Source organism: Zonotrichia albicollis, chromosome 8, assembly GCF_047830755.1.
Source record: "Zonotrichia albicollis isolate bZonAlb1 chromosome 8, bZonAlb1.hap1, whole genome shotgun sequence".
Lineage (NCBI taxonomy): Eukaryota > Metazoa > Chordata > Aves > Passeriformes > Passerellidae > Zonotrichia > Zonotrichia albicollis.
The window spans coordinates 18714780-18727008 of record NC_133826.1 but is presented as its reverse complement, the minus strand read 5'-3'; the positions used below and the strand labels follow the sequence as shown (position 1 = coordinate 18727008).

The 12229-nt window shown below is 38.8% G+C and overlaps 1 protein-coding gene across 1 annotated transcript in view; it reads left to right on the top strand.

The window, feature by feature from the left end:
• The window catches only part of PLPPR5 (phospholipid phosphatase related 5), a 44894-nt gene extending 34814 nt beyond the window's left edge, over positions 1-10080 (top strand). Inside the window, exon 6 of the mRNA XM_005482053.4 lies at positions 7886-10080. Within this exon, the coding sequence (XP_005482110.1) occupies positions 7886-7918 (33 nt within the window). The 3' untranslated portion in view covers positions 7919-10080. The remainder of the gene's footprint in view (positions 1-7885) is intronic.
• The last annotated feature ends 2149 nt before the right edge of the window (positions 10081-12229 follow it).

Below are 12229 nucleotides of genomic sequence, written 5' to 3'. Positions count from 1 at the left end.
ATACAATAACTACACAACCCCATGATCTCTTGTCAGAGCACATGGGATTTTTGACTAGAACATGCTAGTGAGAGTCTCATGGGTATGCCAAGACTTTTTGCTTGAGTATCACGATAAAATTTATTTTAGTTTACTGGGATAATCATTTATATTTTTTGAAGATGATGTTGAACTATATGCTAGGTAAGATTGTCTGACTAATTTTATGAGCAAAAAGCTACTGAAATAGATAGCATAATAAAATACAGAAAATATTTTAGACATTTTTATCAAGGGGAAACTTTGAACTAGTAATGCAAAGTTTAAAGGAAGGTTTACTTTTTCTAATGACTGTATCTGTCATAATTCATTAAAATCTATTGGGTTATGCCCATATTTGAAAATAGAAAACAATTCTACACTGGGTAGGGCACCAAAAGTATTTTTCTGTGGTATTATTTTAATTCCAGATTAATTATGATAATTTTTTTCATGTTCAATATAAGAAAGGTTTCCCAATCTGTCTTACTTCAATGTGGTGGAAGTTGTTCTTTAGTAAGAATTGCTACTAGTCCTGGGTTTTTTATTCCTTTCCTTGAAGGGAAAGAAGATTTCTTTTCAGAATGGTCTAACATGCCTTTTTTGAACCAAATATGTCTAAGCTACTTCTGCTGATGTCTTGTCATATGGAGGTCAGAGTCTCATTTGCTTGAACAAGCATTTAGATGATGAATGTGTATCTTCAAAAAAATCCATTCAGTAAACTTTCTGTAAAATGTCAAAACAAAACAAGCTGTCAGCTGGCCTGGAACATACCACATTAATAAGAACATGTTTTATTTACATGCTGGGCTCTCATGCAATAGAAGTCATTTCTGTGACTCAAAAGCCATCATAGGTAATACATACACATTCTCTGGATATTGACATTTTAATTTTTTTTCCTGGGGACAAAGACTTCATGTTAATTTCATGTTTCTACCTGGTTTGAGAACCTCTCACTCATGATCAACAATGTTCTTTTCCTGAGACTTGGCCTGGTTTGAGATGCTGTGGGGAAAGCAATGGGAGAGTGTAGGAGGATGGTGGCAAGAGTAGTGTTTGCTGTGCTAGAGGATAACCACTGCCAATTGTAAGCTGCCCAGGACTCTGTTACATGAATGAGCTTCTTTCCTTCTGAACCCATACTCTTATGGCAGTAGCTGTTTGCTGTCATGCAGCTTCTCTCTAGAGATTAATTTCAATTAAACTGGGGACTGACCACAAAGTGATACCACTTGCTAAGGTCCCATCTTTGTCTGTGTTGCAAAGCCTTACTCCTTTTCAGGCAGAGAGGATGGGATGCAAGGACAATAAGGTGAAGACTTTGCTAATTGCTTGGAAATGCTTTCTTCCGTTTCCACTTCCAGAAAGTTTAAAATTGAATTAGCAAATAATTGATGAAGAAGTTACTTGCATATGAGTGCTTTAGATTTTGAGTTTCTATGGATATTTTTACCTTTTTTTAAATGTAGTTTTGTTTTGTTTAATCTAGAGTTTTAGATAGAAGACAGACCCTGTTAAATAAAAGGAATTAAGAACAGTAGTTCAGGGAACTAAGGTCTAAATTAAGTTAGGTATTCTCAGTTTACTACCATTGCTACAAGAATTCTTGAATTAGTCTTTGCTTTTTAGCTCCCTTCTTATTTTACATCATTTGTTCTCCTCAGGAGAGAAAGTGATGCTAAATAATTTGTGTGATATTTGCCTCTTCCTCCTTTAGACACATGAGTTACTTTTCACTACATTTCAGTGAGGACTGTTCCAGTTCAATATTCTGAATGCTCATCGACTTGCATTTTTCTTATTTTAAAACTTTTTTTCCTTATTTTCAGTTCTACAAGTTTCTGTACCAATATTAAAGACAGGATACTGTCAGAAATTAGCTGCAGGGAGTAGCAAAAATCCCAACTGTCTGAAATTATCAAAGGCTAAGGCAGTGCAAGCTGGAAGCAATGCAGCTATGTGACTGGTACTAAAAATCAGTAACTATATAGGTATCTTGGATCAAGCAATTAAAAACTCCTGCCTTGAAGAGTGACTTCATTAGAAATGCCTGCCAGATAGGACCCCACTCATTGCTATTTTGTAATAAATTCACCTGTGAGTAAGCACATGATGCATCATACAGCCCTGGAAGCACATTACTTTGCTGTTTCCAGGTCTGCTGCTTGCTATTCCAGTGCTTTCTCCGTGGAGAGCAAATGCTCCTGGCATGCTCACCGTGCTGCTACTGTCTGAGTGCTGTTGGAGGTCTCGCTATATTTGAAGTGCACTTAAATAGGCATAAGTTCTTGTGATACTCTGAATTGAGCTGCCGCTGCTTGGTGACAAGGTTAGATCATTGTTTGCATGGCGCTTCTGTTGCATTGTGGTGCATGCAGATGATTCAGCTGTTCTGCACAGGTGCCCATGCAGTCAAATAAGCTGTAGTTACAGTGCCTCCTTGAGTGATCCTTGCCAGAGCCTGCTCAGCTGTGCAGACAGGGCTTTTACCTTAACTATAATCATCCTCAGAATTAATGAAAAGAATGAAAGCCAAGAAACCTCACCACTCACCCATCTGCTTCGTTTTCTCTTCTGTCTCTGACCTTCTTCTCTCTTACAAGACAGTTGGTGTTTCAGTTAGCTGGCAGTCTCCTACAGAGAGGAAGCTCTCATCCTACCACAGTCAAGACTGGAGAGTTCTGTTCTTTTTCAGGAATTACTGAGAAATGGGGATATTCTGGGTAGTACCTGGAAGAGTTTGGAGTTTCATCTTTATCTAAATGCAGTCACAAATTATGTTTCCTGTTTTAGGAGAGACTGACATTTTTTCATGCAAAAGTCACCTGAAATTGGCCAGGGCTTACAGAGGTCTCCTACCCATGTAGTAGCTTATGACTCTGCTATCTTATTTATTTTTTATAAGTATTCTAGCTTTGAAAAAATCAAATACAAATACAGCATGGAGTATTTCAGGACTAATGGAGGCAGTAGATACAATACTGAGATAGAAGGTTTCAGAAGGAAGCGTTGGGTTAGGAGATGCACCATGGTCCATCTCCTGTGAGATGAGATAATTACTGTGTGTGATTATCAGTGCTTTCTGTAGCTATTCAGTACTACTTATTTGCACAGTCGGTTCTTGGCAATGCTGTCTTTGACAGCTAAACTGCATTTATTCCCCAAGGTTCTGCTTGGCATTCCTTCATACTGCTACTTCTGTCAGCAGTGGCCAAACCTTCCCCAACACACTGAACATTGTTCTTTGTTCAATGAAGTTTCTTATACTGCCCTGTAGGACTGACTATCCAGCATGACTGAACTCAAAAGAGAGAGATTACATGCTCTCTCCTTCTGCCATTTCCAGCTTTTAGTGGTCATAAGGATTTGGAGTTCCTCTTGCAATATGTGACATTCTTGTTGCCCATCAGTTTTTAGTGACTATCAGGGTTAACTGTCTGAGAAATCTTCTTGAGTTTGACACAGTAATTATTGTTCTGTCGTGTATGTGCAAAAGATAATGATGGTGATAAAACATTCTGGCAATAGTAAGTGTAGATGTTGCAATGAATTCTGCTAGTATTTTTAAGACTGGGAAAGATTTCTTCTTCAGAATTTAAGGAGTATTTTTTTTGATTACTCTTGATTACTCATGAGACACAAAACAGCTTCTTCCCAATGTCAGAAAATTTTAGTTCTCAATGTTACTGCTTTTTTCTTGGTCTTAAGCATATTAGTACCAAGTCTTCAAATGTTATGTGCCCTGGTGTGCACACAGCACCATGGCTTAGGGAGCCTGGCCTGCTCCCTGCAGCTCTCCAGGGAGGTCACCTCTCACTGAGTTCACAGCTAAAAGCAAAACACAAAGATGCTTTAGCTCACCATACTGTGGGCGGATGTGGGAGAGGGTTGTGTCCATTTCTGCTGCTTCAAAATATTTTAATTGAGAGGTCTCCAAATACTGTTGTACTTGATGTCCAAAACCATTCATAGGTGTCCATACAGGATGGTTTGATGAGAGCCCATGTGTTTACATCAGCTTATAGGCAGTTGTTGGCATAATTGTTCTCTCTTGATGATACAGTCTGTTAAAGGAGATACAATGCAACATTGCTTCACACACATATCACAGACACATACCCAGGACAGTCAGCTCATAAAAAATCATAAGCAGTTTTGTTTCAATGTCAAAAGATTTGAATTTGTATTCATGTCCTACTCTTCTGCTGAAATCTGCTTCTGGGGGATTATACAAAAATTGTTTCTGATTAAATGCAAACGGTGATCACTACATCTAATGCTCAGATAAACTAATACTTAAACATGGGAAGTGGAACAGTATATTCAGTGTGACCTCCTCCAACGTGCATGTTGTAGGTGTTACAGGATCGAGGCGTTAGCCACAGCCAAGAAGATGCTTTGCAAGGAGCCTCCCTCAAGGCGCGCATCCTTAGGCTGTTCTCGTGGCTGTGGGGGCCGGAGCGCGGCGAGCCCCTTGCTCTAAGGCAATAAGGCAGTAACACCCCTTGCTCTAAGGCAATAAGGGAATAACACCCCTTGCTCTAAGGCAATAAAGCAACAATAACGTATGTTTGCGGCAGCGCAGCGCCGCAGCGCCTGGCACTGCCCTGCCTGCCTGCCTTCTGTGCAGGGTGCAGGACACTAACACCTGCTCCAAAACTTACTGCTCCAGTAAAAGCAGATAATACACTCTGCTGACTCAGAGAGCTGCATGAGAACGTTATTACTATTATTGCTTGATCAATTATCATTTGCCTAAGGTACTACAGTAGTATTTTCTATTTTAACAAACTCTACTGTGGGAAAAATTACAAACAATTTTACAAAGAGAAGACTCTTCTTTTTAGGATGATGACTATTTTTGAATGTTTCTAACTGTATTGATAAGAACAAAGTAAAAAAAAACCCTAAAAATATTTAATATAAATAATGAAAACTGCAAATCACAAAAAGTTTAATGTATTTTTTCAATGCTTTGACATTATAGCATTGCTTATCGACAGAAATGAATTAAAACTTAACAGAAGCTGTACAGTGGATCATTTTCCCCAGAAACCTGCACTCAAGGCTTAGCCCTTGGATTTACCTTTTTTGTTAGTGTTGTGAGAGTGCAGTTATGATGCATGCTGTGCTCATCAGCCTGGTACTGTCCTCTTAGAATGGATGGTACAAATGCTGGTCTGCCTGCCTGTGAGACTGCTGCCATTGAGCAGACCCTCAGCATTTCTGATTCTTTTGGGAACTTGAGGGAAAAAATTCCCATGGAATTGGAGAAGCTGAGGTCTTATGCATGGTTTTTTGCTTGTCTTCTTGCATCTGTGTGAATCTGTTTGCTCTCAGTAGTTAGTATCTCACTCTGACCCTTGTCGCAGCAAATCTAAGCAGAATTAAAAGAGTTGAAATGTAGTTATTTCAGAGGAATGCTGTTTGTTTGGGTTTTTTTCTGCAGAGTGTCAGCAAGGCTTATTTGTAGTTTTGCCTGAGAGGGTAGCATGAAAAAGCACGAGTAACCAGACAGCTGCATGAATCTGTATCAGTGATTCTTGCCATCAGCAAGTGATTAGTTTTGGCCTAGTTATGCATCACCCTGCTGAGTCCATTGGAAATGAATCAACAGGCCTTCAGTAGGGTCCAAATCAATAGGTCCTTGATCAGCAGCTTAGCAGTTTGCTTTGAGGGCTTTTTGAGGAAGGAAGATTTTCTTCTGTGTTATTATATCCCATGCTCTGCGTGTCTTCCCAGGATGGTGACCTGCTCATTTCGGAAGTGTAGCTGGCAGGAGTGTGAACCACATTTTCCTTTCTCTAAATAATCATTATCCACTCTTGAATTAATGCCACATGAAAGAGCATTTGGTTCTCTGCATCACAGACAAATGTGTGTCACTTAGAGACAGGGATGGCACATAGCAGGACTTGAAAGAATCGATTGAAATAAAGAGAAATTCTTTTTTTCCCTCAAATTCTTCATTTTTAAACCATCCTACGAAAAAAGTGAATAATTTTAGACTGAGAATAGTTTAAGTTGAGAGGATGACTTCTGAGGTCTAAATAAAGGAAATAAATACTGTGAAGAAAATGTCATCATAGCCTCACAGCAACTCCAGAGTCATTGAGTTTGCCCACTGTGTTGCATACTTAAAACAGAATTTGGCCAGCCAAATAAAATTGAGTTGATTTTTTTTTTCTAATTTATGAAGTCTAATTTTGCATTTTTTCTGCAGAATAAAAATCTGCAACCAATAACATTTGTTACTATTTTTTACTGAAAATGTGTTCATAGAAAGTTGTACTTTTTTTTTTTTCCTAATACTTTTTAAAAAATCTGGCCATGCTTTAATAATTGTTGTTTATTTAAAATACGTAAATTCTGGTTTTGGGAAGAACATACATAAGATGCTTGCTGTTAAGTGTTAAGTAGTATTCTTTTATGAAAGCTGTCATGAAATACAGCAAGAGCATTGCTAGAGCTAAAATACATTTTGTAGGGGAGGTGGAAGAGAGCTTCTCCCCCTGGACTCAGTACAGTTATGGCACAGTGAGAGAGGGAGCAAAGCTGCCAGCCTGGCTGGGAAATGGGGGTATAAGGGGCAGCTCTCCAGTTAAAGCATTTCTAATTTCCTCTCTTTAATATGAAAAAGCAAAGATACCTGCCTATCTCCCCCTGCTCAGACTGATAGACAAATATTCAGGCAGTTTAAAGAAGAACTTAGAAATAGAAACTTGCATGGTGGACTTTGTTTCTCTCCAGCATTTTTTTTTGCTGTGATAAGAGATTTTCTGAAAGACTTCCCTTAAGCAAAAAATGGGAGGTCCCACTCTCCCCAGGTTTTCCACATTCCCCTCTTCTTCAGCTCACATTTCCTCTCTTCGGAGTTCAATCTGCCCCAGGAGGCAAAGTAATGAAAAAAAATTTGCAGTGCTTTGCTTGGTGTTTTACCCTCTGTGCATTTTGTGCTTGGGAACAAACACATGGCTTAACATCAAGGTTCCCTTTACCAATTTCACCATTTGATGTTTTGTGAAAAATGGTGGCAGTCAAGGGTGCAGTGTGCCCAAAGGGAAACACACTTTCTCTGGATCCTGCACTTCACTCTGGGGTTGCTTTCCCCTTCAGGTGTTTGCAGAGTCACTTGCTTAGGTTTGAGTGTGAAAAAGTAGCCAAGCTCTTGGGGATGCTGCAGGGTTCTAGAGCTGCACATAGAATGTTTGTGTTCCAATACACATCTCAGTGTTTCTAAGAATTGTCCCACTGAAGGAAAGAGGAAAATGTTCTTAGATTGCAACTGGACGCTGGTGATTCTGAAAAAAAAAATTGAATATGACTTCTTAACTGCCAAATGCCACTTGATTTCAAGCATTTTGTGACTTGATTCAGTGCCATTGAGCTCATGAGGAGAATATAATCTTTACGAGTTTAATATTAATTTTTTATTTACACTGAAATAGAGTATTATAATCTGTCAGAAACTGTCATTTTCATTTCTAGGAATTTTGTTTTCAATTATGAATAACATAGCAATAGAAGTACAGCTAACTCAATTATTCACATGTAATTTAAAATTAAACTTAATTAAAACAAACAAAAGCCATCTGAAATTAAAATATAATGGAACCATCACATACAATTAATTACTTTGTTCAGCATACTTCCCTATCCAGTCTTTCAGCAGTTAAGAATTGCTATGGGAGTGAGTGAGAGCACTGCAGTGAAAATCAGTTTTATTTACATCATCCTACAATAGTCTCCAAGTACAAGGCTGCCCTTCAAACTTAGGAGGCAAAAGTTTTCACAATGGTGACTGCTGTCTGTCTGTGTGATTTTGTGGTTTTTATCTGTTTGTTTTTCCTTTAACTTGTAGAACCACATCACGGCCTTTGCAGAAGTCACATGATGTTGACGCTGATGTATATTCACTCCACTGGACTTCATCTCTTTTCACAACCCACACATGATATTTGCAGTGTATCAAAAAATAAGAAATTTTTAGAAGTCCTATTTCTGACTTGATTTTTACATCACTAAAATGATAAACATTTTGAAGAATTCTTAAATATTAGAACGTCACTTTACTTTCTAGCGAAAATATTAACTGTTTACTTTTATGATGGAATGGGACAAACTGAGCACTAATTATCTGACATTACCCTCTATTTTGGCTTCTCATTGTTTTCAATGGTTCATGTACCTATTCCAACAGTACTTTGTATTTTGATTTAACTTTGATTTTTAAAATCTACATTTTTAATTCAGCATGAACTTGTTTCCATTTGAGGCAATTTCAGTGTATAAAAACTAGACAAATATTATGTTCTGTATGAAAATGCTGTTTGCACATTGTATTACGCTGTATTCCATGTAAGATATCATTCAAAACAGTATGTTATATGTAAGACTGGTGCTTCTGCTTTTGAAGAGAAAAAAATGCCAATTTTTACTGTAATAAGTATTGTATCATAATTAAAAGTTTATTTATTTGGATATTTTCCTGACATAATTGTAGTTGAATTGTTGTTTTGTAGTTCTTGAATGTCTTGGATGACATATATGTATCTAGGTTTAAAGAAGTGAGAATAATTTAGAGAGTTTGATCTTTGATATATTCTTTATTACTAATGATATCCCATGAAAGGTTAAGGGCTCTGTTCTTAGCTTAGCATATCTGATGGGAAGCCGTGTTATTCATAAATCATTTAAACAAATTACTCAAGGCAGCCTGCATCTTCTCGTGATTGTTGTACTCCCTGATCCTAAGCTGGGAGAATGGGTGCTAAGATAAGAAGAGGGTCACCAGCTTAGTGAGGAAAGTTCAATTGAGTTTCTACTCTCCATTTTCATGGAAGACTCATGGAAAAACCAAAATGACTCACTAAATTTTTTTTCAGCCTAAGTGACCAGGACAGGCAGACTTTCTCTCAACAAAGCTTTTTATCTTTGTGTTTGAGGCTCATATTCTTTAAAAAAAAGAAAAAAAAATCCTCTGCCAGCCAGCATGGTGTTGACAAATTGATTTTTCTTCAACATCAGCCAATGTTACCATATCTCTGTTATTGCTGTGAATATTCAGATTAAGCCCTCCACTTTGGAAGAGTCTTGCTGACTATTCATAGTGAAGTTGTCCTATAAAAATTGAGCACCAAATGGATCTGAATATTGTAAATACTGAAGACGTTCTTAACATGTGCCAGACAGTGTCCCTGTGGCAAGGGCTGATAAAATACTATCACTATGGAAATACTGAGAATACAATTGGTCATTGCAGGCTGTTGAGCATTTTAGGCCTTAAATTTCCCAGAGTTCGGTGTATTTCCTGTACATTAATCATTGTCAGAGTATGTTTGAAACACAAGGATGTAGAATCAGGTCTATTTTTTCTATTATGAATTTTAATGCATTCTCACATAGTCATCAGGTACTGCCTGCTTTTACTTTATGTTTTAACCTCTCCTTTCACTAAAATACAACTACCTAAAGAGTGCTTGGCAAACAGGGCAAGGCCAAGTTGTCTCTGAGTGCAATAGAGCATATGCCACGAAGTCATTGTGCTAAGCTGAGAATTAAGAGATTGAAGAAATATATATGTGAGGAGAAAAGACCTAGAATAGAGTCCTTAGCTACAGCTAGGTTATTTAGGTGATTGCAAATCCACCTTTATTAGACTATCAACTGTGTTTACAAAATTGTAGTAGATCCAAAGTTTGTATCACCGTGTTAAACTCACCCTGCTCTTAGTCTAGCTAGTTAGGTTCCAAGGTACTAATGATTTCTCTGTGTGCAGATTTAAATGAAATGTTCACTCATTTTTGCATGGTAGCAAATCTGCATTTTTTATATCTGATTTATAAGATTACCAAGAGATTCTTTTATGTTAAAAGAGATGACTCTTTTTCAGTGTACTGTATATCATCAGCTTGTAACTGGTCTTTCTCAGGATCTTTCCCAGTCAAATATTTGGGTTAAAATTATCATACTATCTCTGTGAACCAGCAGTGAGAAAACAAAAAGAGAGACACTCTGCTGTATAATGTATTTTTAAATAAAATAATTTTTCATTCATATGTAGTGTATTTTTTTAGGTGTCTGCTTTATATATGTTTTGGTTGATGATGTGCATGTAATGAAATAGTGATTTTATGTGAATTGCATTTGGTGACATATTCTCACAATTAACCAAGAATCCCCACAGTTAAGGGTCTACCCTTAGAAGTAGTTCTGGTGAACTTGAAAAGCATGAGAGGAAGAGCTGTGTTGTAGTCTGCAGCCTGTGGGGAAAGGACTCTCCCCAGAATGTGGACCAGCCAAGCTCCAGACTCTGCTTTGACTGATTTTCAGAAGCTGCCCTCCCACATCTGTAGCTCTCCACTGGCCTGAAGTTTGGGCGTTAGCTCTTCCGTTCTGAACTCAAAAAAGCTTTGAGTAGGAAGAGTTTGCCAAAACAAAAGTAAGTTGGCACTTTTGTACTAAAATGGCTTTTTGGTGATTGCTTTTAAAAAAATCCCAGTGATGAGCAAGCATCATTCCTCATTCAGGGAATATTCTGGTACAGAGTGGTTCCTACTGGAAACAGTGTGGTTGAACCATTTCAGTGGTTTTGAATGCAACTGATTTTATTATTCTTGCGGACCTTTTCTGTGTGTACTTCAGTGAAACAGCTCTGCTCCATTTATAAATGAGATGTTTGAGAAGCATCCCTAATGTTATATGCTGCTGTGTTCCTAAAAATGGAATTTCTAAGGCATATAGGGACACCAGCTGGGCTCCTATCCATACCATTTTAGATTCTCTTATATGGATTCTGCTGTTGGTATAATCAGGAACTGCATAAGACATACGGTGATGGCATCCAGGCTCACATTTCTTCAGCTTTAAAAAACATTCATTTTAAGAATATGTATTAAAAAAGGATAATGTTGGTATTTTTTAGCTGCAATTTTCTTTGCTGTTTGCTGTGGCCTTCTGATTTTGTTGCTGCCCAAAATCACAGTAAGTGCAACAGTCCATTTGCACATTATGTTAGCAGGGAGCTTTTTATGTTCTTCTGAAGTCTAATTTTGGTATTTCTGAGGTTTGCCATCAGAAAGGAGAGTGCATTACATTTTAGGAGCAGATAAAGTGATTTTGTTTTGATCAAACACATCCCTGTCCATCTGCATAGCCCTGCCTTGGGGACACTCAGGAGCATTTGCAGGCGGAAGGGCGAGCACACCTCCAGACCTCTGAGCCCTGCAGCACCTCCCTCCAGGCACATCAGGAGCATTTTTACCCAGCTCTGCCTCTGACAGCTGCCTCAACCCCAGCATACTGGATTTCCCTGCTGTACACCAGCATGAACAGTTTTTTTCTCCCCTCAAGCACCTCTGAGAGACTGGACAGATCATGAAGTGCACCACAAGCATGACTGCAGCTGGAGCCAGCAGCTGCCTGGTTCTCACTTGGACAAGTGGAAAGCTAAAGGAGAACCTAGTATGGCTTCAGCTTTTGCCCTTCTCCTCCACTTTCTCTAGGGCTTTTGGTTTTCGAGCAAAGCAAGTATTTACAGTCTGCCACTTGAACTTCTGCTGCTGCCTAGGGTTGTGAAAGCTTTACACCTTACACCAGTAGTGCTGTTGACCACTAGGGACTTTCCGGTGTAAGTGTTGCCTTTTTGTCATCCTCTCCTGTGTGAAAATAGCTGATAAAGCTTCTTAGAGTTTCTAGGTTTGACCTGATGTTTGGAGAAGAAGACACTGTGAACAACCTAGAAAGACCCTGCCAGGGTGGGAATTGAAGCCCTGGTGTGACTGTGATAAGCCTGGTTTTTGCTGAGCACTTGCCAAGTTGCCAGACCAAGGTATGACTAACAGGTTTGTTGCTCATAGTAAGCTGCCTGTGTTTGCCTTATCGGGAAGTCTCAGTTCCCTTCCAAAACAGAGGATTAGATAGTTGGTTCCATGGTCAGATCTGGAGCTTGTTGTTTCTCTGTAGAGAGTCCTAGGAAATACAGCATATCCTGCATGAAACTTGTCCCCTGTGTCTGCTGATGCTCTCCTAGTCAAGCTGGAGGTAAGTGGGGTATCATTAAGCCTTCCAAGGGCTTGGCTTCCACTTGGCTGTAACTGTAGGTGCACGGTTTGTGGTAATTGGGAGTGAGTGGGGCTGTGGCTGAGCCTTATCCCTGATGGGCACAGCTGTGAGCAGCAGGTGAGCAGCACTGACAGCAACGAGC